Raw genomic sequence first — 27539 nt, 5'->3', positions numbered from 1 at the left:
TACACAGAAGAACCATCTCAACATGTCCGAAAACAGCTGCATCAAAGCCAAGCATTGAGTGAGTGCAACCCATCATTAAAGCAATATGTCATCAAAGTCTCTCCTTAATTTGAGCTTGAGAAAAATGACCCGGAAATTGAAGCCTGAAATAAAAAAAAAAAGAAAAAAAGAAACAAAAAAATACACCATGTATGAACTTCTCTCTCACCATTCAATCACACTGGGCATGTTCTGCTTCCCTGATGCAATCAACAGAAAGACCAAAAAGTTGCATTAGGGGGAAAAAAAGAGGAGAAAAGAAAAAAAAGAAAAAAAGAAAAGAAATAGGCCACCGCTTTGCATTCCTTGTTAACTTTTTGACTCGGTCGAGACAGAAACGCTGTGTGTTGTGTCTACGCTGGAGCGACTCGTCAGGGGCTGGCACGTCTGAGTGATGGGAAGGAGACGTCGAACGTGAGAACCTCCCGCGGACAGAACAGCTTGAGTTCCGTGTCTAACCTTGTCAGGGCGGCGGACGGAGCATTCGGGAGCCGTGTCAGAGCAGACCGGTCGGGGAGAAACAGACAGCAGGCATGTGGCAGAGAAACAAGAGATGGCTGATTCCCGAGGCAGGCTTGGAGTCAAAGAGGTCAGTTCTATAATTCAGCCTGGGTCACGAGGGACGGGGACAGCGAAGGAGGCTTATCAGGCCACACGCCGAAGCCTCCACCTTCTCCACCGCTCTCTCTCTCTCCACCGCGTTGACTGTGTGTTTGTATTGGGTGAGGGGTGAGGGGACTCAGGCCACATGTACTCCAGCTCTTCAAGATCTCTGGAGGACTTGTCTTACAAAGACACAAAACTGACTTTTTTTTTTTTTTTTTTAAAGCTTATTCTTCTTTTTTATTGCGCTCATTCAGGGGAACATGTAAGATTAAGAAAACAGCCTTCCTAAAAACAAATTAAAAAGCAGGAGAAAAAAAAGAAAACAGGAGGGTGAAGATGAAGTTTTGAACCCTGGGGAAAATTTTTTTTGGAAGTTATGTTTTGTCGAATTTATGACTTCTTCTATTATTACATAGTAGTAACTATATAATAATTACTAGTCATTAATTCCTCTCCCTTAATGATCAACAGTTGATAAGAGTGACTTTTCGAGAACTCCGTCATAATTAATCTCTTCAGCTATCACTGGAAATCAAACAGGATCTAAAAAAAGACTCTCCTCTCTCCTGGTGCGCCAAGGAGCGAGAGGAAGTCATTTCAGATTGGCAGGAAGCTCCCTCACCTTAAAAATCCTTCAAACAAAGTCTAGCAAGGACAGGATTCTAATTTAGATAACCTAGATTGCAGAGACAAAATGTCACTCACAAATAAAGACCGCGGCTAATCTTTCTTCTTCTCATTCTTTTCTTCTCTTTTTCCTTTTTTCCCCTTTCAAAAAAAAAAAATGGAAGGTATGAAGGCAGGGGTACATGCTCCACAAAGAAATCTGATGTTTTGAATAGTTTGAGATATGTATAGATGCAGAAATACCTCACGCTGTAAATGCAGGGGAAAAATGCTCACAGTGCTGCTCACTATAACTGAATTTAGAGTTGGATTGATGGCATGTGTTTGGACTAAAGAAAGAGCAGGATGTGCACATTTTTGTGTAACGTAATTTTGCTCAGTGTTGCAATCAGTGAGGCTGCAGGATAATCTGGCCTTCAGGTAAAAATCAAGGCCCCACTTCAACTCTATTTTCTTGCTGTCAGTCGTATGGCAAGGATACATCACATCAGTCTAATCCTACACTCAGTGAAAAAAAAAACAAAAACAGAAAAACAAATGAGAAAAAAAAAGTCTAGAGGAAAGCTGCACCTCTCTCTCTCTCTCTCTCTCTCTCTCTCTCCCCCTCTCTTCCTCTCTGTCTCTCTCTCTCCTTCTCTCTCTCTCTCTCTCTCTCTCTCTCCCTCTCTGTCTCTCTCTCACTCTCACTCTCTCTTCCACTGCCTCAGTAAACTTCAATTATCAAGTGTTGCAGGGTTGAAATAAAATGCAAAAAGACAGAGAATGAAAGCAGATGAAATGAATCTGTAAGGGAAGATGAATGAATCTGCCCCTAAAGGGAAAAAGAGAATATTCATATATAAAATGGAATCCAAGTCAAATGGTCCTCTATAATACATATAATCTATCTATCTATCTATCTATCTATCTATCTATCTATCTATCTATCTGTCTATCTATCTATCTCAGCCCCAAAGTAAAAGGTTTAAGGAAGCTGGTTGGATGCAGTGGCATGCAGAGTGGATGAGCAGGTCTGTAACGGCTCACACGATGTGTCCACACTTTGCCCAGTTGACTCTCTGGAAACATGTCTGAAGTTGACTGAAGGCAGGCCTGAGTCAGCTTTAAAGTTTCCCTTTTAAGCTTTGACTTTAAAGTTTAAAGGAGATGACACACTGCAATGTATTATTTAATCTCTTCTAAAACTGTCCTGAGATCAGTGCGGGTTCAGGGTTCAGCTGTAAATTAGAACCCAAGAGGACAAACTGCTTTTCATAATTCCATCCGAAATATCATAAACCTGCACCTCTGACTAATGAACGGAGCTGAAAATACATCAGCTAAAGTGAAAACACAGTCACGTGTCAGATCACGAAAAAAATGCAGACATACCAAATGTCACTATGGAAACATGTCACTATCATCCCAGCCATTTATCACACAGTACAAGACACTATCATGTGACTGAGGCGGTGAAGATGATTGGCTGAAAGGTTGATCAAAATCAGCTAGTTGGTGCAACAATAGATGTGAACATGAATACTACAAAACAAGCACACAAACTACGATGCCTCTTCCTGCTGGATTTCAGCATTTGTCTTAAATTGTTCTTCAAAAGATTATAAACAACATCATGTCCATGAATAAGAATGATACCAATCTTCAGTCCACTGACTTAAAGTGGGACAAACAGCTCTCAAGGCAAACAAATATGTCCTACAATTAGGTCGATTTCCCCCGATTCTAAACGGCCAATTAAATGTCTCTTCAGCCAAAAAAAAAGTCCAACAGTAGCCGCTGAGATTTAGCGAGAGTTATCTACCTTTCTGTCATATTGCTAGAGTGCCTCTCCAGTTCCCACACTGATCCACATGACAGTCATTTGTCCTCATAAACTAACCAAAGCACAGCCAAAGCAGGTCTCCAGAGAACTCTCAGAGAATCATTTTGATGTTCAAAACAACAAGGCTCAGAGCCATAAAAGGCCCACAATGAAATTAAGGGGCTCTTTCACTGGTGTCTGGAACTGAAAGGCTGTACTTGTGTTTCCCTTGGGTTTGGTGGATGGGGAGGGCACAAACAAATAAGAACATATCTTGAAAAATGAAGGGATATGTGTGTGCGTGTGTGTGTGGGGGGGGGGGGGGGGTTGTAATTTAAAGAGGTTTTGTTTGGGGAAAAAAAAAAAGAAAAACTTCAGGGAACTGTAAGAATGACAGCATTCCATTTCTTCTGCTTTGTTTTATCCTGTACTGAGGCCAAATCTATTCCACCGTCTGTCAGACAAGTAGAGAAAGAAATAAAAAAAATTTAAAAAATGAAACACGTTTCATTTATGAAGCATTTAGCTCTCAACTTTCAGGGGAGATCTGAAATCTGTTTCTAAGAAGCGGATTCTTAGGTTAGCTGTTGGATGTTCTTTTTGACATTGGATGACGAACAAAAAAAAAAGAACTTTTTTTTTTTTGTTAGCATCACTTCTTTTCCTCTACTGTTTTCTCCGCTTTTTCAGATGACGTTTTCAGAACCGCTCTCACCTCATGAATACCACTCTGCTCCAACAATCTATCTCTCCATCCCTCTATTCATGCCTATCCTCTATTTCTAATCATTTGCTTCCTCTCTTTCTTGAATGGAAAGATAATTGGATGACCTATGGCTTTCCTCATTCATTCTCAGCACTTAAAAAGAACAGTTTCATTGTGCAAAATGAAAATGTAATAAAAAAAAAAAGTGTGCGTGGTTCCGCGTTTATGGCTTTACAAAGAAATTTGTGCCGTAAGCAAATCTATTTACTTTACAAATCTGGAGCTGCTGACTCATTTTCATTATACAATAAAAAAAAAAAACAAAAAACAAAAAAAACCTAAAACAAGCAGTCCAATAAGCTTAAATGTTCTGCTGAATGAATATTACGATGTTCTATGGAACGTGCTGACTTTTTTGTGTTTTTCTTTCGTCCGCTGTCTTGTGAAATGTGTAAAAAAACCGTTCCCGAGTCCACGCTGCGAGTTTAAAAGAGATAATTCAGCTTAAGTTATCGATCCAGTCCCGTCTCTGTTTATCAAACAGATTGACGTTAGTGTACTTGAGTGTGTGTGTGTGTGTGTTTTGACTGGATGCACACTGTATCTACCAGCTCAAACTGGGAAATAATTACAGCCTTAACCGTAAATAAAAATCACTCAAAGCCCAGCTGCAGAAGGTCAGCTCTGGAGAAGACTGATTAGCAAGGTTCATTTCCAAGGCTAAAGACCCAGAGCCATTGGGTTCACGCCGGCCGATTCTAATCAGCCGGCCTGTGTACAGATCCTAGGGGCCAGACATAGCACTAACCTGTGCATTACAACAAGACAGAGTCCTGAAATCCTGCATTAATTCTTTTCTTTTTTTTTTTTTTTTTTCCCTGACCGGATGAAGGACACGCCTTGTCTCCATACCAGCACAACTCCTCCCTGTTGCTATGGCGAGAATTCGGCTCGGGTCACATGGTGTCCAGACAGATCCCAGATCGATACTCAATCAAAGTCTTTATGCCCCAAAGCACATGTGGACTGAAGCCCTGCAGCTAAGCACCTGAGACCAGAGCGCTCTGAGAAGTCTTCTAAAGCAGAGCCTCTTTCAAAGCCAAACAGAAGGGAGAGAACGAGAGAGCGAGAGAAAGAGAGAGAGAGAGAGAGAGAGAGAGAGAGAGAGAGAGAGAGAAAGTAAGAGAGAGAGAGAGGGGGGGGGGGAACTAGAGTTTTATTTGTGTTAATAATGTCAGAATCTTAACTCAAATAAGTCTTGGTGGTGGTAATTTGAGGAGGTGAGTAGGAACACACAGCAGGCTGTCCCTTTGCTTTCTCTGCTCTGAGTAAACTTCTGAAGGGCTGATCTCTACAGCAGGTCTCACCATCACGCCTCGGCCTGCAGAACGAACTGAATATCAAATGAACGGACCTAACTCGGAGAACAAGGGGAGGAATGACCCTGAAATGAGCAATCAACGAGAGACAGAGGGAGAGAGAGAGACAGAGAGGTTCAGCACTGCTCCACCTGTACTATCAAATGAGTAACATAGACAAAAACAGCATCAAAGCATATATATATATATATATATATATTTTTTTTTTTTTTTTCCAATATGCTCCAATTCACTTCGGTCCAATTCAATTCAGTTTGGTTCAGTTGAGTTCAGTAGGGTTTTCTGTTGGAGACTTTAACAAAAAGTTACTACCCAGAGAACCCAGCCTCACAGACTCAGCGAATAAGCCTAAGGCAACAGCGGCATGCAGAGGATCTCTTTGACTAAGATAAGAAGAAACCTGGAGAGGAACTGAGATTGAAATGAGTGACCCCCCCCCCCCCCCCCCCCGTTTCCCTCCTTCCTGGGGAGGGCTTGGGTTGTTTGAGTACAGTGTCAGAATAGTTAGATATGTTTTAGGACATTTACTGTGTAAGAACAGAGAAGATAAGGGTTTAGAGTTTATCTGGGATGTTTTAGCAGGAGTTAAGTCAACGATGACATTGATAAACTTTGTATTTACCCTCTTTTTTGCTTTGATCTTGATTTTTTTTTTTTACCCCCCTCCCCCTGTTTGTAAAGCCACTCTGACACACAACACACCAACAGCGGTTTGATGGGGAATGAGTCAAGAGAGGCAGAACAGATTCACGAACGTAGACGGAACCATACCCAACCAGCCCAAAAAGAACTCAGCATCTCACCAACAGGTATAACATTCCCCCTCAGAGACTGGACAATAATCTAACTCTCTCTCTCTCTCTCTCTCTCTCATTCTCTCTCTCTTTTTCTCGCTCAATCGCATCTCATCAGAGCTGTTGTTCACCTGCCCCATTTAAGCCACAACAGCAGCAGATGTGGCCCACTTCTGTGTGTGTGAGAGAGAGAGAGAGAGGACTGCTGCAGTGTTGCAGTGAAACAACAGGTTGGAGATGATGTTAATGGGTGAACTGGGTACACCAAAGTGGCATTAAGTAGTGTGGGTCATAAGAGATTCAGGACAGGGAGATGGGGTGAGATTGGTTTGTCTTGTTCTGCTCTCTCTCTCTCTCTCTCTCTCTCTGTCTCTGTCTGGTTCTGTCTCTCCCACGGTAGACTGGGAGAAAAAGGGACAGATAATCGAGTGTGGTGGAGCAGGGGGGCTCGTGGTGAAAGGAGAATAGAAACTCTTTAATAGATTAGCAGCGCTCGTGTAGCGGAACCCCCACAGGGAAACCACAGGAGAGCCATCTCTGAGACACAGTGCCGGACTGATTGTCCCTGAAATTCTGGAATCCTCTCCGATTTGCATAGCACTCACCCAGGACCACAGACAGAGATTGAGAGAGAGAGAGAGAGAGAGAGAAAGAGAGAGTTAGAGAAGGAGTGAGAAAAGCCCATTTGAATGTACCGTAATGATGCAATTTAGCTTCCAAAATGACGTGAGCCAACGCATCAAGCACAAATGCTCCACGATACGATTTACATCGAAATCATCAAATATATTCAAATGAAGAAGTATTTGGAGAATTTCAAATCAAATCAGAACGAAGATGAAGAAAAAGAAACAGAAGAAGAAAGAGAAGGGGGGAAAGGAATGAGAGAGAGAGAAAGAGAGAGAGAGAGAATAAACTAACTCTATTTTCGATATGAAATACCGTCATGCAGATGAGCGGTGGGAATGCAAAGCAGATAGATCGCTCAGGAAAACCATTTTTGGCTGCATGATGATAATAAACCCACAGAGAGAGAGAGAGTTAGTCTCAGAGCTTACCACAGGATTGGCTGCTTCGCCTCCCCCTTGCTCCCATGAGTGACAGTTTGGCCAGCTGTGCACAGCTGTGTGTGTGTGTGTGTGTGTGTGTGTGTGTGTGTATCACGCTTTGCAGCTCAACGCTTGCTAAGACTCTGACACACCTGTGTCACTACTCCCATGAGCCTTCACCATCTTGGAGAAGAAAAAAAAAAAGAAGGAAACCTGTCTTCTGAGAAGCGCCTCTGCACACCTCCAGCGAACACCTGACAGTCCAGGCGTTCCAGGGCTTTCAGCAATTAGACTAGTTTTTGAAGAGATGATTAATATGAATATTAGCAGCCAAAACAGCTTTCTGCGTTGGGTTAAGAATGAAACACTAAGCTAGGGTGAAATGTACAAGTCTGAGTTCAAGAAAATTTTACACACCACCACCAAACTCACCAAAGTTACTCAAAGCTCTGGACTGCTATGCCAGTGGGTGTGCCGTTTTTGTTGTCGTTGTTTTTGTTGTTGTTTTTCTTTTTGTTGTTGTTGTTGTAATGTATTTATTTATATTCTTATTTAAATCTCTAGAATACATGATTGAAAGCTTTGAGTTGTTTTGGGGGGAAAGAGCGATGTTAAAGGAACTCATTAAAATGGCCACAGCCCAGTGTCTGGTCTTGTAAAACACACAGCGTGGTCTAGACATCGCAGCATGATGTAAGAGGGCACAAACAGTTGCACTATAGAAAAGATGTCACTGAGGATTAGAGGACAGATGGGGGGGAGGGGGGAACACGCGTGGCCAGACAGGGTGTGGTGTTGGTCACTAATTTAACCGGTGACACCCAGGAGTGGGGTACATAATGAGACAATGTGCTCTCTCTCTCTCTCTCCCTCTCTCTGTGTGTGTGTGTGTGTGTGTGTGTGTAGGGAAATTCTAATGGTACAGACAGGATGCTATTATGGTACAAATGACCTGCTGGCTTTGGTGTCGCTCTCAGCCAAGTCATTTTCAGTGGTGGATCAATCAAGGCTTTGCTGTGCTCTGGCCCTCCGCAGAGGCCTGTCCCAGCAATTAAGTATTGATTTTTTTTCTTTTCTTTCTGTCTTTTTTTTTGCCTTTTATTTTGTGGACTTGACGGCTTGGCATCTCAACACCACTCCTCATCTCTGACAGAGTCAGCGTGTATGTGTGTGTGTGCGTGTGTGTGTGTGCATGCTAGTGTGTGTGTGTGTGTGTGTGTGTGTGCGTGTGCATGTGCATGCGAGTGTGTGTGTGTGTGTGAGTGTGTGTGTGTGTGTGTGTGTGAGCGCACACGTGTGTGTTTGTGAGTGTGTATGTGAATGTGTGTATGTGTATGTGTGTGTATGTGTGTGTGTGTATGTGTGTGTCTGCCTGTATGTTTGCACTGCTGAGATCTGCCATACACCCTCTGAGGTGGTGAACTGTATACGAACACAGGCCAGTGGGCAGCCCCAGCTGCAGTGAAGGGCCAAGCTAATGAAGCATATGTCAGAGCTCTAGTGTAGACACACATTTATGATTCAGTTCATCAGACTCCTGATGACACTCTGAGCTGGAGAGACACAGTGGACAGGATTAGGCCTGTGTACTCACTGGATCTCCTCCACTGGAGGATTGCCTGGGACATAGCCTCACCCTGCAGGGCTTTTCTGAGGAACTGTGTTGGTAGGGAGGTGCTCAGAGAGGGAGTTGAGGAATTGTGTTGATAAGGAAGAGCTCAGAGAGGGAGTTGAGGAATTGTGTTGGTAGGGAGGTGCTCAGAGAGGGAGTTGAGGAATTGTGTTGGTGGGGAGGTGCTCAGAGAGGGAGTTGAGGAATTGTGTTGGTAGGGAGGTGCTCTGAGTTTGTTTCAGTGCAGAAATTATACTTTGTAGTAGGAGCAGGAGGGACCCTTCTGTCATAACACATCAGATCCAAAGTTAAAGTAAGGACTCCAGTGACTCTGAGAGATTAGCATTAGTGATGTGAAACTGATGAAACAGATACTTTTTCCATCTATTTATTTATTTATATTTTATACAAGACACACAAAGCATTGTGTGGGCATGGTGTGTGTGTGTGTGTGTGTGGCTGTGTGTGTGTGTACTTGTGTGTGTGTGTGTGTGTGTGTATGTGTGTAATACATTTTTCATCCATTTATTTATTTATATTTTATATGGAACACATAAATCATTATGTGAGCATGATGTGTGCGTGTGTATATGTGTGTATCTGAATGTATATGTGCGTATGTGAATGTATGTGCGTGAATGTGTGTGTGCGTGATGTGTATGTGAATGTGTGTGTGTGTGTGTGTCAGAGTGTGTATGCGTGCATGCATTGTAGCGTTCATGGGAGCATTTCATTCGTGTGTTTACATGGTCTTAAGCAGAGTCGTCAGTTTTCAGGAGAGAGCAGGAGGCGTGTATTTAACCAGCGTTACACTCAGCAGGACAGCCAACTTTAATTAGCTCTGATAGTATCATAAATTAAACCAGTAATGTTTGGGGGGGAAAAAAAGAAAAAAGAAAAATATGGTTCTGAAATATGCATTCTCATTTGCTCCTTATCATGTTCAATTACAGAGCAGGAGTCTCCTATACGCTGTTTTACTGAGGAATCTGAACAGCCGAGACAGAACAAATGGCCCGGTTTCGACATTCAGAACCGAGTACAGGTTTCAGATCCGTTTTTGTGTTGAAAACGCAGACGGTGTCTTTAAGAACAAACAGAAAGTGAAAGGGAGAGAAAGAAGAAGCAGTGATGGGTTTTTCTCTCTCTCTCTCTCTCTCTCTCTCTCTCTCTCTCTCTCTCTTTTTAAAGAGCTGAGGAAAGAGAGGGCAGAAAAAGGATGGAGAAAGAGGAAAAAAGAGAGAGAGTAAAGGTTTGCCTAGAGAGGCAGAGTTTGGCTGCCTGCTCACTTATCAGTTTGCACAGAAATGTCAAACTAGTGTGACATCCCTCCCTACAGGCAGTGCTGCTAACACCCCCTCCTAAACTCCCCATCCCACACACACACACACACACACACACACACACACACACTACCAGAGCATGGCCAATAGACACATCACATATTTATGCAGCAGGTACAAACACATACAGGCACACACACACACGTATGGAGATGCACACAACTACATACAAATAAAAGAAAAGAGAGAGAGAGGGATGGGGGGGTATACATCTGCAAATACTTCTTTATATACATATATATATATTTTTATATATATATATATATATATATATGAATTGACATAAATTAATCAAACAATTATTGTTCCAGAAGAATAGGGTAATATTACCATTTTATTAAAAGTACCTGTCTGTCTGTCCATCTGTCTCCCCCTCTATCTCTCTTTCTCTCTCAGTTTCTTTGTCTCTCTCTGTCTCTCTCTCCATCTCTGCCTGTCTGTCTGTCTGTCTGTCTGTCTCTCTCTGTGTGTCTCTCGGCCATGTGTAGATAGGTAGAAGTTGAGGCAATGCAGTGATTTGTCAGTGAAAAGCCCTCTCTCCTGTGGAAGTCTATCTTTCATCACCTGTGGTATTAGCCCGCACTGACAGATCTCTGCAGGGTGCTGAGGAGCAGGGCTCTGACGGGGGAATAAGTAGTCGACCCAAAGCAGTGTCAGAATCAAGATCCGCCCTATCAGGATTAATGTAGAATGCATTAAAACCCCTTGAGTTTCTTATGTTATGCGTTCCCTCCCTGGCCACACACACAGAAACACTCCACGTCTGAATGGAGTCTTTTGAAAAGCTGAACACAAAAGAGGAGAGGACTGGTCTTCCGCTACTCTACTGCACTCTCTGAAGACTGTGTGTGTGCCGTGGAGGAGCCCTGCCGAGCACATCTGCCTGGCAAATACGGTACATTAAGGGAGGAAAAGAAACACACTGTGCACACCTGCATACACAATACAGAACACACACATACAACAGAGCCCCGCGGACAGCGCTAAGCCACCCACTAACACGCAGACACGCAGACACACACACACACACACATTCTGCTTTTAAAGAGACTCCACAGTGTAAAAGGCAACATTGAAACTCAGCTGCTGGATGGATGGATGGATGGATGGATCAGTGAGTGGCTAAGAGGATAGACAGACAGATAGATAGACAGACAGATAGATAAATAGATAGACAGACAGATAGATAGATAGATAGATAGACGGACAGACAGACAGATAGCTAGATAGATAGATAGATAGATAGATAGACAGATAGACAGACAGACAGATAGATAGATAGATAGATAGATAGATAGATAGATAGATAGATAGATAGATAGATAGACAAACAGATAGATAGATAGATAGATAGATAGATAGATAGATAGATAGATAGATAGATAGATAGATAGATAGATAGATAGATAGATAGATAGATAGATAGATAGAGCTTAGATTTAGAGCAGAGAAACAATTTCATATATGTCGTTTGGTCAGAGGACAGTAATTACAGTAATTACAAGTCACATGTAGGATCTTTCAATGCTGACGGGGACAGTTACTCTAATAGACCTACTAGCAATAAATCCTTACTCAATAAGGAACAATAAAGCATCTAAAAAAAAAAACCAAATCTTTATTTATTTTTTCTTCCCTGAGCTTAATGTTTTATTTATTTTGTTGTCATCTCCCTTCGAGCCTGATTATGAGCTCCACAGACACATAGTGAAAGGTTTGCTTTGGCTGAGTCGCCCTATTCTCTCTGGGTATCTGAATATGCTCCACAAACACAGAGAGAGAGAGCCAGAGAGAGTCCCTGACTGTCCCACGCTGCTGTGTCCTGGCACGGAGCTGTGGAAGACATTAGGAAAGCACCAAGCTCGTCTGGGTGTTATCTTCTCTACCTCTTCCGTCCAAACACCCTCAGAGGACTCAGCCAAAGAACTTTATTACGTCCCTTAGCCAAATTGCATCTCCTCCTTTGGCGATTAGATGAAACTCCTCTGCCTAACTGAGTTAGGTCAGCCCCAAACGGAGGGAGGCCTTTCCCGAGGCTCCAAGTTTTGATTTCGTGATTCTATTACGCGTCGATTTTGCTCCCGTCATAGCGGTGGAATGGGTTAGCACATTACGGAGCTGAATTCATAGATTCGGCGCAAAGAAAGGAAGCCCAAAGACAGGCAGTGAGATTCAGAGTCAATGAAGAATATATTGGATTATTGTACGGATGGAGGACTGGCTAGTCTACAGCTCTTTCGTGCCTGCTGAAGGTGAGTTTGAAAGAGATGTAATTTGATGTGTTTGTTTGTTTTGTAATGATAGGAGTGGAGAGCAGCTGTTTATGGAGAGACATGCTGATATGATCTTAGCTGTCTCTTTATACAGAGATATGCTTCAAGACACTCAAAGCGACACACACATGCACACGCGCGCGCACACACACACACACACACACACACACACACACACATATGCATACATCATTACACTCAGACGGATCTCTCACGATCTCTTATCTGTCCCGTTGCACCATCATCGTGTGTGTGTGTCTCTGTGTGTGTTTGCTTGCTTGCTCGGACGTGTGTGTGTGTGTGCGTGTGTGTGTGTGTGTGTGTCTGTGTCTGTGTGTGTGTGTGTGTGTTTGTGAACAAATCAAATCCTTTCAGTAACTTTTCTAAACCACTCCTTCCTGGTGTCTTGAAGTTTGCGGTGGTCACAGGGAAACCAGACCGAAGGAAGGAAGCAGGAGAACGGGGGATGATGGAGGAGGGGCAGGACCGGCTGGAAAATGATGGAGGGAACATGAAACGGAAGTCTAGTTTCAGAGCCCTCTGAGGGCGGTGCTGTGTCTGACTGACTTTCTCATTTCGACAGCCCAGGAAAGCGTAAAGAATATAGATGAGATTTCATTGACTGCCCAAATGCTTCACTTCCTGGGTGATTTATTGGGAGACAACATAACAAGAATGACAACGGACACGTCTAAAATAAATAAATAAGAAATTAAAAAAAAAACAACAACAACAACAACAACAACAACGACAAAACAAGAAAAACAGATACTAAAAGGACTGTCACTAAGCTGTAATATTCATGGCTGAGTTAAGAGAAAAATCTCTTCAGAGGCTGAAAAAATACTTTGGAGTCCTGTTTCCACAACTGTCATCATCAGACTTAGACTCTCACACGGTAAAGGAGTCAGAAACCCCCACGCTTTCCTTCTGCAGTCTATCTAGCGCCATCCAAACCATGACTCTACACTAAAAATCATTTGACAGTGTCTTCCATTATATATAGAAACTTCTGAGCTTGTTTTAACAACAAGTGCATTTTTTGCACATTAACACTCATATCAGTGCGCGCACGCACGCACACACACACACACACACACACACACACACACACACACACACACTTATGTATGTATATACAGATCACACAACCATACACCTAACTGTGTTTGTAGTTTTCTGGTGTCATTTCTATTTACAACTTTGAGTTTATTTCATTCTAATACGATAATATTTCAAATGATGATACTTGTCCATAAACAGCAGGGCTAGCGGAGCAGGCCGTGAGGCAGCCCCGTTCATGCTAATCACACGGCTCTGCGCGATTCCCTGGGTCACACAGGGCAGAGGTTTGGGAGCTCGAGGTGTGGCACTGGAACATAAATGCTCATTTGAAAATAAACTGCGCTGATCTGGGAGCATGCATTTCATATCATGTTATTTTCTATTTAAATGGCGCTTAATTTCATTGACGCTTCGGACAAAGCGACGACACTTTCAGCCACATCCACCTGAAAAGCCGAACTGTTTGCCCAATAGCAATCTACGCTTGGATACTTACACAGTGTCTGCTGGGAGATGCAGTTTTTTGGTTTTTGTTTCGCTTTGCTAAACACTGTCTCCCCTGTGTCTTATCATCTTATTAAGTATTGTCTCCAAGCCAAACCATCAATTTATTTCATATTAAGTGTCTTTTCTTCCCTAAATCAGCACACCCCTCATTTTTTTCTCTCCCCTTAAGGACTGTTAACAACAACACCCCCGCGCCCCCCCCCTCCAAAAAAAAAAAGTTCCAACCGAACAAGTGACTCCATTCTACTCAAACTGAACTAAAATCATCTCGATGACACTCCAATCGCAATCAGCCTATGCAACAGCCCAGTTCCTTCTCTCTCATTCTGTGCAAGCATTAAGTGCTCGCAAATCATTCAGGCTTCAACACAGAGACCATAACAGCACCAAGATTCATCAGAAAGCACAATAAAGGCACCCTCTCTCTTTCAATACTTTCTAAAACGATTCCATCCTTTCTATCTGCTCTTGACAGGCGGCCGGGGGAGACTGTTTCCATGGCGATACAGAGAAAGGAAATGAGGTCCTACCAGAGGGAGAGCCTTCCAGAACTTGGCCAGAGTAGCGGGACTCTCTGAAGGTCGGCCTGTTGTCGTTCTGGTCGATGACGAACACATCCAGGTCGACCGGCCCCTCCACCAGGCGACCGCTCAGGTCTGTGGTGGACACCTGGAGCTGTAGGGGACAAGAAAGGTCAGACAGGAAAGAGAAAAAGAGCGTTAGAGTCTGGAGAATGGTTAGCTGGGAGTTGTAGTCAGAATAGTTAAAGTGTCTCTGGAGACTTCCTGTCACACCTGGAGGCTGGACACGTATAGGAGAGGAAATTAGAGAAGGGCCAATAGTGCCGTGGGTAAGCAGGAAATTTGTAGTTTTTTTCAATATCATTTCATATGCAGCTTCTTATAGTAAGGAGGGAGATTTATTTTCTCTAGTTCTAGATTTTTCTCTTGATTACACACTATATATTCACAAGTCCCTGATATTTCCCTGCCCTGTAATGTACTAACTCTCTTTAGCATTGCGCTCTTAGATTATAATCAAAAAAAGAATGTAAAGGACCCCAAATCAGGAGCAGGGTGTACCAAAATCAATACCAAAAACCACCTGAGAAGATCAAATTGTTTCAAATTTGCCGTTTACTAATGACAAAGAGAACAAATCACAACCACAATCTTTTTCCATCACATCGATGCTACAGAGTACATAAAAAGACATTTCAAGCTTCGAGCCCGACACAGTTCCAAAACAAAACCATCACACAGTGCATAAATGAACTGAATAGAGAACGCGGAGGCATATTCTCTGGTTTTTGTTGTCTTCACATCCTGGTCTGCCACCGCAGCAACAGAGGGATGGACTATGATAACTACCGTAATTTTCACCCAAATAACATCACGGATATTTATCTGTTTTTTTCTCCCCAAAATGGAAACATGAGAGAGAGAGAGAGAGAGAGAGAGAGAGAGAGACAGAGAACAAGAGAGATGGAGAGAGAGAGAGAGAGAGAGAGAGAGAGAGAGAGAGAGATCACTCAGAGCATCAGTAACATGTGTAATTGCTACCTTTTGTTGTTTATGGTGGCCGATCATTTTGAATCATCTGCAGAAATGAATGCCTGTCCCTGCCCTTGCTTTATCAGGGCTAGTCTGTTATAGCCTGATACTGGGGACAAGCTACATTGACTGAACAGAATCAGAATTGCCTTCAAACGCACAGGAGCTGGAGTAATTCACCGCAGTAAATAACTCGTTATAACAAACACGCTTTGTGTCATGTAATGTGTTCTGATCAAAAGAGTGTCTTTTGTCCTTCTCAAGTGTCAGTCTGACACCACGTCTCACATCATTGGCTGATGAAAGAAGCTCTTTACCATCTCTCATCTCAGCCTATGAGAACAAAGCCAGCGGAGCGAAGAACGTAAGGGTGTTGACAGAGGTCAAGAGGTCGGAGTCCAACCGGACGATGTACAATGGTAGAAACAGACCTTTAATTAGTACTCCAAGACAAACAACAACAGAATGACTGCACCGGATCTGTACAGCACCGCTACCAAAGAGACCCATAAAGTTTAAACAAAAAGAAGAAGACAGAGAGCTACACTGACACTGATATAGTTCAACGCTAAACGAATGAAACGTGACGTACGATGGCAAACTCTTACTGTGCTATTCTACAGTACTGAGAACAGGCTGTGCACTGGTATTGCATACGGTGAAATCATCTGTCAGTCTCAGCTTGGAGAAAGAGAAACAACTTTGAGTGAGACAAAGAGAGAGAAAAAAGACCAGAGGAACTGTTTGGGGAAAAGAAGGTGAATGTGAGTGTGCGGAAAGCTAGAGAAACAGGGAAATAGAGCTGCAACAAGCACAGGGAGAGAGAGAGAGGGAGAGAGAGGGAGAGGGAGGGGGGAAGAGGGGGAAGATTTATCTTTATTTCCGAGAGAAAAGAAAGGCAGTAGCCCAGGTGAAAGAACAGCAGTGGATCAGGAGTCTCCACTCTTTGCTTCCTCAGGCTCTCTCTAGCTCTCCGCTGACACTCCCTCAACCCAAACCCCATTTCGTATTCATTTATTCAAGCTTCTCCCCGTTCTGCAGTGTCTTCCCCGGCCCGTGTGAGAGTACCGTTTTTTTTAAGAGCAAACAGGCGAGACAAACAAACAGCCCACCTGATTTTTCCCTCTGATGCAAGCGAGCGAACAAGCCAGCGAACGAACACTCCAACTTGCAACACTTAAGGGTGAAGCCCATTACTGCTTAGTCAACAAGACTGGGAGATTAAACAGCTTCAACAAAGAAAAGAAAAGAAAAGTCTAACAGCTCATTAAAAAGTCACAATCTACCTCTGGACTTGGTTTTTACCACCCGCCTGAGAGAGACAGAGAGAGAGAGAGAGAGAGAGAGAGAGAGAGAGAGAGAGAGGAAAAAAAAACCCCATTTCATTTGTACACCTGCAATGTGAGCCAGAATTGCTTCTCCCATCTATCAGATCATTTTTGGCTATGAATACATTTCTCAGATAAGCAGCTCATCAATTTCACCAACGGCATTCATAATCACTTCCTCTTGACTGCTCCACAAGGTTTCACTCCTGTTTATCTGGTCTTTTCAAATGGTGTAATAGAGACTTGAATTAGCAGCACAGGAATTCTGGCACGGTTTGGGAGCATCAACGTAACGGATGATGTGACTTCCCTCCTCTCTGGCCCCAGCAGGAATGACCAATGATAGCATTTGCCATTGTACATTACTTTAAGAGCCCTTCCGGAATGATCCATTACACAGAGTGGCTTTTATAGGGGAAGTTTCTCCTTCATCCAACACATTAGCATCACTCTGAATACTACGTGACATCACTCTCTCTCACCCTCTCTCCCTCATGCACGCACACACACACACACACACACACAGAGCGGGAGAGAGAGGGAGAGAGAGAGAGAGAGAGAGACCTGAGTGAACAGGTCTAATAGTTTTAATGACACAGATGTGGCTGAACTCCCAGTGTGAAGGGGTTCCAGTACTAATGGCCCTATACATCAATCTCAGCTCCACTCTACTGAGAGATTCACACACACACACACACACACGCACGCACACATGCACACGCACAGGCACATGCACATGCACATGCACACGCATGCACACACACACACGCACACACACACACACACACACACAGAGAGAGAGAGAGAGAGGCAGAGAGGGAGAGGGAAACGGAGAGGAAGAGCGACCGTGTTTATGAGTTGTCATGTTTTTCACTGTCTTCATCAGACTGGTTGCTGACTCAACAGGAAAGTGGAAGTTATACTCTTAACCTGCAAATATTCAGTTTTTAATACAAAATATAATATAATCATATGCATACATGCTGACGCAGATAGATGCAGATATTGAAAATACATACAGACATCTTTCTGCCAGCCCAAAAGCACATTCTAAAACACACACATCCTCTCTTTCACTCACACACGTGTGAATATATGAACAGGAGTACACACACACACACACGCACGCACGCACACACGTACGTGCACACGCACACAGAGGGAGGGAGAGATAAAGAGAGAGGGCGACCATACTCATTCACACACAAACCTCAGAAGTATGATCAAACACGATTTTTTTAAACTCAATTTAAGACGACAAACAACAAACGTGGTGAGAAACTTAGCACCTACCCACCTCTCTCTCTCTCTCTCTCTCTCTCACTCTCTCTCTCTGTCTCTGTCTCTCTCTCTCTTTCTCTCTCCCTCTCTCTCTCTCTGTCTCTCTCTCTCTCTCTCTCTCTCACACCCACACCCACACCCACACATGCATTCATCATTACGCTCAGACATACATCCTGTTAAGTTGCACGGCCTGTAAAACACATACGTAACAGAACTAAAACAGTTACAGCTCTCTTCAAGCATGCAGTTCCAGAGCGTGTATTACCATTCACAATCACGCACCGGCACGCCTGCTTTTCACTCTCACATCATCTGCATGAGAGCCAAGTGGCTCCAGGAGTGGGGTGGGGTGGGGTGGGGTGGGTGGGAATGCAGTGGAGGGTGGAGGGTGGAGGGTGGAAGGGTGGAGGGTGGAGGGGAGTGGGGGGGGGGGGGGGGGCTGGTCCCGGAGGGGAGCTTACATAAAGACACATCAAACGTTGGTCTTTGCATATGCAGCAGCTTTCTACATGCCTCAGTCTCTTAGCCTATCAAAATGTCACAATCTCTCACTTCACACCTTTGATATCTCAGTCTTTCATAGGAGTTCAGGGGACTCCCCAACTGAGTTACAACATTTCTTGCTCTCTCTCTCCTTCTCTCTCTCTCTCTCTCTCTCTCTCTCTCTCTCAGCACACACACAGCATCAGGTGATCCAGTAGAGAACTACACTGCACTTCCCCTTACAGTGCCGTCAGGCATCTGTGCTGAAGACGAGTGTATTTCTCTTGCCTATTCACGTTGCTCACATCACAACTCCATGAGTGATGATACCATGAGTTGGACAGACAGTCCATTTTACACTAAGAGCACGTTGACTACGTCACCAAGTGCTCTGGAGCAGGAAAATCAAAGGCATTCTGTCTTTTTTCTCTCTCTCTCTCTCTCTCTCTTTCTTTTTATCATGTCTGGTCGTATTTTCTCCGGGATATGAGTTGAAGCCAGTGGTAATAAATGCTCTTCATCTCCTTTCTACTTCTTCACATTTCTGGCAGAGGTTTTATGGTCAGTTCCTCACAGTGCAGAAGGAAAAGTCAGTATTCATTTCGCTTTATCAGGTTCCATATTGAACCCATCCAAGGGAAGGTTGCCCTCCTCCCAGCATGCATTGTGATTTTCTTGTGTATAGTTCTAGTTACCGCAATGGTGTTTAGTAGTCATAATGACTACGACTGCTGTGTTGGGCCAATTAATGAGAATTGTTCTGCATAGAGTAGAGTCTCTCATGCTGCCTTTGTTAAAACAGTGTTTGCAATGTCCTCTGCAGCAGGATTCCTTCACTTAGTCCTTGTAATGCTGCATGTGATATGATGTACCTTACAATGTATTCTTTTATTCATTAGTCCATGGAGAGAGAAAGAGGGAGTGAGTGAGTAAGTGAGAGGGTGAGAGTGATTGACAGAGAGAGAGACAGATAGATTGAGATAGAGACAGAGAGAGAGTGAGTGAATGAGTGAGACAGAAGGAGAGAGAGAGAGAGAATGATGATGATGATGAAACATATGTAAAAGTAAACCTTGGCTCTCTTCAGCACAGCCCTGAGTGAAAACTGTCGGCGTAATATGTATTATTTACCAGTCTTAAAAATTCAACATGGCCCTCTCACATAAAAGAATAACCGCATCTCATCACACTCCATAACCTTAATGTATTAGCAGGGAACTTTCCCAGAACAAAGTGCCTCTTTTAAACATTAGCAAGTTTGACCTTAAAACAAAGCATGTTTTTTTTTATCTCTTTTGACTGAAATGACATATTTGTCCTCCATCTGTCTCTTTGGCTGAGCAGGGGAAAGAAGAAGATATAAAGGTAAATAAAAAAAAAAAAGAAAAAAAAAAGACAGTGAACAAGTTGCTTTAAAGGAAATGCATTATATTGGTGATGTGTTAAGCTGAAACTGAATTTGCTCTTTGAATGAATGTGTAAAGTCCAGGGGTGTTTATCGTTCTACATTAAGACATGTTTGATAGGCCCAGAGAAAGGCCTACTAGAATATAAATGCTGTGAGAGACACTGTGCTGTTCTAGATAAAGTGCAAAACTAAATTATTTATCCCAGAACAATCAAACCAATGCACTCACAAGCTTTCATATGTATAAATTTAAATGTACATACCAACTAAGACACACACACACACACACACACACACACACACACACACACACAGAGAGAGAGAGAGAGAGAGAGAGAACGAAATATGCACATCTAACTGCATTCACCATCACAGTCTTACATAGAGGGCTGTGCAGACAAAACACTAGGGACCATAAACCTTCTTCTATATGAGCCCACGTGGGCACTGAAGTCGCAGTCTCTCAATGAAACCACATCTGATATCATTTGCCTGAGGGTGCCACACTCCTCTAACTTCAGTGACCACGTTTTCATACCAAAAAAGAGAATTTTACATACATAAGAATTCTACACACAGAGAATTTTACACACATGAAACTGCTAACAGTCATAAGGAACTTCCCCGGACCACTGGATAACTGCTCACACCAAAATACAAGCTCATGTATAATAATACAAAAACTTCAAACACGCTCTGAAAGTTTCAGGCCTCCTCAGTGATGAATAGTTTAGCAGTGGGACTAAACAGCACCGTCTCCCAAAGCTGCTGAGAGAAAAAAAAAAGAAAAAGAAAAAAAAAAGGCAGGGTTATACACTCCGAATCTCTGTTAGCGTCTTAGCACGCTGTCTGCCACTTCCCGCCTTCATATGAAAATGAGGTAATAGCAGAATCGCTCTGAAGATTTTCTCCAGTTGGAAAGTGGTATGCGTGTGAGAGAGAAGGGCTGTGATTAAATTTGAAGGAAATTGACACATTAATAAGCACCCTGAACACACAGATTACTGCCGTGCTGTCGTGACTGTGTGTGTCGTTTCCAATCAGCCAATCATGACACATCGCGCTCGGATATTCCGTCTTTCACCGTCTTTCACCGTCTTTAAGGATTTGTCTGTCCCCTTCTCTCTCTCTCTCTCTCTCTCTCTCTCTCTCTCTCTCTCTCTCTCTCGCTCACTTTGTGTCTACTACATGTGTGTCTCTCTTTATCTCTCTCTGTTTACATATTCAGACTCTCAGATGTATTCACAAAACGTCCCTTTTTCCTCCTCGAAACTACCACCAAACAACAACAACAACAACAACAACAACAACGTCTGTTCCAATAGAAGTCAGTCCACTTTTGACATATAGCAGCTGTCTGTGACATTTCTGAGTGACTCTCTCTCTGTGTTTTGCTCATCGATATCTTAAAGCAAAAGGACCTTGTTTTCCCTGTCAGGTCCTTCAAAGACAATTGCATCTCTCAGAACATCAAATACCCTTTCTGTCTAGTCCGCTGTCACTCTGAAAGATCACATATTTTGTAAACTGGTTTGAGCCCCCCCCCAAAAAAAAAAAAAAAAAAAAAAAAAAAACGTCTTTGTTGTAAATTTAAGTTTTGATCGCCTTTTATCAGATAAAATCACACAGCGTCGTCAAGACGGTTCTCTCTTTTAGAGCTGTGCAGCGTGTGGAAACGAATTATTTCCCATTTCAGCAGCATGTCAACACTTAAAGTCATCTGGATAATCAGAGGTGCCCAACATGAGCCGGTGCTTATGCTGTACATAATTCAACATGTACTTTTTCGATGCTAATTCACAGGAAACATGTACTGTTTTACATATGCCCTTCCAAACTGACTTCACTCTTTAAGTCACATTATAAACGGCAAGTCTGCACAGGAAGGGCTTTACCTAAGGCCTTTGCCAAATCTGTCATTACGGCGCTCAAGCTGATCTTGACGCGGGAGCTGCAGGTGCCTAAGTGAACCATAAATGCCACTGAATGGAATCCAAATACACTGAAACGCAGTGATAATCAGCTGGCACTGAACACACAAATTCACAGGTTAATTTGACTTAGTTGCCCTCACATGAGAGCATATAAGCAGTAAGATTACGCAGCCTCATACAATCAAAATGTCGACATCTCCCTGTATACTGCATACCAAACGATGCAATGGGTGCTTTAGGATTTAAAAGCAGCCGTTGACAGCACTACCATAAAGTTACAAAAACAACTGCTTAGTGTACACGTTTAGTGACTTCGCTTAGGAAATCATTTGATGTAACAGTCCTCGTTATGTTAACGGTTACTCAATGATGAGAGGCCCTGAAGGTGTGAAGGCATCTGAGAAAGCACCTTGTGCGAGTAAACACAGGCTGCCTCTGTGCCATGAATACCGACATCCAATCTATTCAAACACTCCTACTGAAAATGATACCTCGCCGGCAATGCCAGGCAGGCCACAGAGATGTTTAAACATTTACTCATTCTGCTTGTAAAACCAAAGAGTCTCCTAAGATCTCGTTTGGTAATTAAGGCAAATATCATTAGTGGGTGGTAGAATAAATATTCAGATGTATCTTGTTCAATATTATTTTAAATCCGTGGGTTTTTTTTTTCCTTCTCCCAGTGCAAACATGTCAAATATACAACCCCCCCCCCTTTCTGCCCCCACCCCCCATCCCCTGGAATATCAGTCTAACCAGTCACATTCAGACCACAACATTAAAATGGCTTGATCCAATTAAAAGATAGATTATCCAGCAAAGCGGAGGATCTCAGTCGAATATCAGCCGAGTGTCAGAGAGGAGCTGTTCTTTGATTGGACGGGTTGTTCTTTTGGTTCAGCTCTCGTGGTAAACTGAGGAGGTCCTGTTTTATGGAGCACTCCTCCATGTCTTCTGTCTCCAGTGTTTCTCTGGATGTCTCCATCCAGCTTACACCTGGTCCGTAACGCTCACAAACGTAAAAGACAGAGGGCGACAGAGGACAAAACTCTTTCAAAGACCACGTTACACCCATTTCTAACTTCCCTCCTCCATCAGTCGACCAACAGTCACTGTATTATGATCCAAACTATGAAATGTATAGTTCTGCTTATTTCTCTGTCTTTCTCTGTCGGATTGTCTGGACATCCCTGCCACAAACGTTCCAGGCCCAGAGTCCCAGAGATTATCTTGACTTTAAGAGAGAGCTTTCTGATCTGAGGTCAGAGTCATACAACGGGGCCACGCAGTAGGAGTGTTGAGCAGCGCCTTTTTAATATGCTCTTTAAAAGACTGAATGAATACGCTGAAAGAATCAGGTCAGGCATATGTAGGGTGCTCCATTTTGCCCCACTGGAGTTCCTCTCCTCTCTCCCGAAGACACTCCAGCCCCTGTGTCGAGAAGCTTTCAAAAAAAAAAGAGAGAGAAAAAAGAAAAGCCCCAGAAAGGCAAGCAGCTCAGAATGCTAGCATAACCGCATAGCTAATCCTGTCACATAGTTTCCCCCACAGTGTCATTTGGTTCTTACTCAAACAGGATGAGTAAAAAGCATCCACATTACCACGCTGGCGACTCGCTCAAACCCATTTAGAGGCCAAAAAAAAAAATCACATCATTTTGGACAATCACAGCGCCGCTATTCACGTGTTAATAAAGCAACCAAACTAGCTTTTCTGTCCAGAACAGAGGGGAACGGAGTATCTAATTGATCCCAAATTCAGAGGCAGACAAAGGAAATTATGTGAATGACCAATATTTAGAATGACAGAGGAGAAGGTTTTTATAATTGGCCGGTCATTATGGGGTAACAGATAAAATATCTATCTATCTATCTATCTATCTATCTATCTATCTATCTATCTATCTATCTATCTACCTATCTATCTGTTTGCCTGTCTCTCTGTCTGTCTTGGTAGTTATCTAGTCTGACCATTTGAGATGAACAGTCTTGCAGTGCTTATGTTCTGTTAGCTATGACGGACAAATGAAACTGAAATCAGGTCATCAGTCATTACTTAGTATTACAACACCATCCACCACATGCAGCCAAATTCACAAACATTCAGAAGTTCATAAAGCAGTAAGGAGCAACGAGCCCCAGTACCAGAATGCAAATGGAAAATGAAAATGCCAGTCTCTCACTCAGCAGTGCTGAGTAGCACATCTCACCAGCCACCAAAACAAAAACATCACCCATTTGTGCTCTCCCTAACAGTGTTTTTTTGTTGGGTTTTTTTTTTTTTTTGGAGGCTGTATTTTATGCTTTTATCTGGACAGATTTTATGAAGCCCCTTTGGGCAAAACCGCAGAGCGACAAATCTTGTTTCACGTCCACATCTGGAATGTGCAGATGTAGCTATTAAATATTTTAAATTCTTCCAAAAAGAAAATAAACAAAGCATTCCACTTCCAAAAGTTTCTATTTTTCTATATCTTTTCCTCTTTTAGCCCACCATTAAAGAGAGAGAGAGAGAGAGAGAGAGATTTAAAAATTACTTATTACATATTAAAGAAAGCACACTCTGACAAACACTGTGCAGTTGACTGTGAACACTAAACGCTGGTTAGGGAGAGTGACCATGTTAGTGGTGAAACAGACAGACCTGTGAGACAGTGATCTAGTTCCTCCAATATTGTCCCTGAACATTTGTCTTACCGCATGGATTAGAAAAATTGGAGTTATTAAAGACAAACAAACAAACATACAAACAAACAAAAAAACTACCCACTCCGTGTGTAGTCATGTGTTTATCGCAATCTGTATCTGCACAACGTCAAAAATCCCTTGATTAAACAGCCATTGATAATGGTGATTTAAAAGCCTCGTTAATCTTCATTGTCACCATAAATATGCATGAAGCGTACAAAAGTATTTAGCTTGGGCGACACCATCTTTTATTAGTGCCCCTCCCCCCAACACGCACACGCACACACACTCACACATTCTACCACTGAAGATATTAATTGATATGCAAGGTCTTTTTTTGGCCACGGAAATGGGGAAAAAAAAGAAGAAAAGAGTTAAATTGATCTGAAACTTGCTTTAGACATGAAAGATAGAGCAGATCTACCGATGTGTGTAGATATAAATAGATGAACATTAAAGTGAGTAAGAAGAAAGGACAGGCAGACAAAAGATGGGGGAGAGAGAGAGAGAGAGAGAAAATAGAAGAGGAAGAGGAAGAAGAGAGAGAGAGAGAGAGAGAGAGGTAAAGAGCGAGAGCTGTGAGAGATAATGACAGGTCTACGTGAGATCCGTTAGAGGAACAGGCGGATATAGAGAAGCTCTCTGTGAAACGTGCTGGATGAGGAGCCCGGACTCTGAGAGGTGATTCACGCCGGAGGAATGGATCTCTCCCCTCCAAAGATATTATTCATCTCCTCTTTTGTGTAGGGCTCCAAGCATGCGCAGGCCAGTCTAAAAGCATGCCCCAGCTTCCTCCCTGTTAGTCCCCAGCCAAGAGAGTACGGTACGGTCTGCCAGTAACACATTTGGAGTACAGCACACACACACACACACACACACACACACACACAAGACGACAGACAATGGATGTTAACAGCTAAACTGTAAAGAGGACACAAGGCAGGGAATCAGCTAGAGTACATCTGCTTTATCCATATTTGATCTGAGTATTTTGAATTTGAGTATTTTGATTATGATATTTGATTTACTGTATTTTTATGGACTGAGTAAATACATACATTTGTACACACACACACACACACACACACACATTTATTTATTTATATTTATGCGATTTTACAGTGCAAATAACAAGGCGTGACACATAAGTGCATTTGACTGCGTTACATCTCAGGACTCACTTCCACTGTATGTAGGATAGAGATGTGTACCACTGGTGTCACTGGGACAACAACGCTTCACAGTATGAAAAAACCAGTAAAGTTCACTGGATGTCATTTCAGCTTCACACACACACACACACACACACACACACACACATACAGACATACACACACAAAAGAATGTTCTGCACAAGTGAAATGAGAGCATCGCTGCTCTGGATCTTACACACACAGAGTGTGTGTGTGTGTGTGTGTGTGTGTGTGTGTTGTGGCTTCTGCGGCCCAGCAGGCAGCGTAGAGACTGAATTACGGACAGAAACACACATGGCCAAACCACAGGGGCACTCAGGAGCTAATCGAGTTATCCAGGACTATGGGCAACAGGGTGGCCAACGCCAGTGAGTGTTCCCAGTCGGTGTCTGGGCAGACGTTTAAAACAGATAAAAATGAGAGTGCTCTTATTTGGATAACAGATGAATGCAGAAACGGATTTAACTGATTTTTTGGGGGTTTTTTTTGTAAATTTCAGTTATTCTCCACTGCAGTTTGCTTTGGCTGTATGCAAGACCCTGGCATAACAAACACAATCATTTGATGCAAGACAAATGGATATAACAGACAACACACACACACACACACACCAACAACTCACTGTCACCGTTCAATCAATGGATTTGTCTTTTAGACCAACCATTTGAGGAAACGCTCTTTTGGCATTAAATTGTTCTATGCAATATAAAATAGACATTAAATCATCAAAATATAATCAAACCGAGATTTTTTTCCCCCCCTTTTGCAAATAAGTTTTTACATTTTCTTGAATCAACTGGAATTTATTCATACTACACTCTCTTGTTTAAGTAACAGACAAATGCATCTGCATGCAATGTGTATTTAAGTATTCAGAGTCTGGAGGCCTCGCGGAGTCGACACAGACATTTCTGGTGGTTTATTTAATCCATATATGGAAAAAAAAAAAAAAAGAAAAAATCCATGCAAAATTGGCAAACTGTAAACAAATGAAAATGAAAAACAAATGAGAAAAATGAAACTTTAAGTGCTATTTCTCTGAAATCTTAGAGACACACAGGTTCACTCTCCCACACACACACACACACGCATAGAGGGAAAGAGAGAGAGAGAGAGAGAGAGAGAGAGAGAAAAGAGGAATCGAGCAGCCTGTTTTTCTGTGTGTAGGTCAGCATAGCTTGGTTTACCAAAGGCCCGATAAATTACTGCCCAGCCAAGCAGGAAAGAGGAGAGGGATTTGGACCCCAGCATCTCCTGTCTCCGCTCATCTCCCAGAAGCCACCGGTAAATGATGTGGACAAGCTTCTGTTTATTCTTCTCGCACGGACACACACGGTCAGGCTGGTGTGAGGCCTCTTCCTACCTTTATCAAACTCTTTTTCTGCTGAGCCTTCAGCTGGGCTGGGGATTAATCAGAGCCCCAACCCCCCCCAACCAGGTCCCCAGTCCACCGCTTTCCGCAAGACCAGCTAACCACGGAGAAGCACGCGCACACACACACACACACACACACACACACACACACACACACGCCCACACATATGCACTCACTGTAAAACTTGATTAAACAGTGTTTTTATTTATTTAATTTTTTATAAGTTGTCTGTACTGTTATAAGGCTTGTGCTGTGCTGTGAGTCACCAAACAAACACTTTATTTTTGGACTGAATATTTTCTGTGCATATGCAAATATGCATGAGCAAACAACATACTGTATGTTGCAGTGATTCAATAATATCTAAGGCGACTGGACATGAATTTTCTCATTTATCTCAGTATTACTTCTGGACAAACTGTCTGTGCTATAATTGTGTGTGTGTGTGTGTGTGTGTGTGTGTGTGTGTGTGTAGTAGCCCAGATGGAGTCCT

The 27539-nt window shown here is 42.8% G+C and overlaps 1 protein-coding gene across 1 annotated transcript in view; it reads right to left on the bottom strand.

Annotated features, from left to right (window-relative positions):
- cdh13 (cadherin 13, H-cadherin (heart)) overlaps positions 1-27539 on the bottom strand; it is a 236598-nt gene that overhangs the window by 119973 nt on the left and 89086 nt on the right. The window contains exon 6 of the mRNA XM_030790562.1: positions 14332-14476. Within this exon, the coding sequence (XP_030646422.1) occupies positions 14332-14476 (145 nt within the window). The remainder of the gene's footprint in view (positions 1-14331; positions 14477-27539) is intronic.

The sequence above is a fragment of the Chanos chanos genome, chromosome 13, assembly GCF_902362185.1.
Source record: "Chanos chanos chromosome 13, fChaCha1.1, whole genome shotgun sequence".
Taxonomy (NCBI): domain Eukaryota; kingdom Metazoa; phylum Chordata; class Actinopteri; order Gonorynchiformes; family Chanidae; genus Chanos; species Chanos chanos.
The sequence above is the reverse complement of the archived record's forward strand: the minus strand, read 5'-3'. Positions and strand labels throughout refer to the sequence as shown.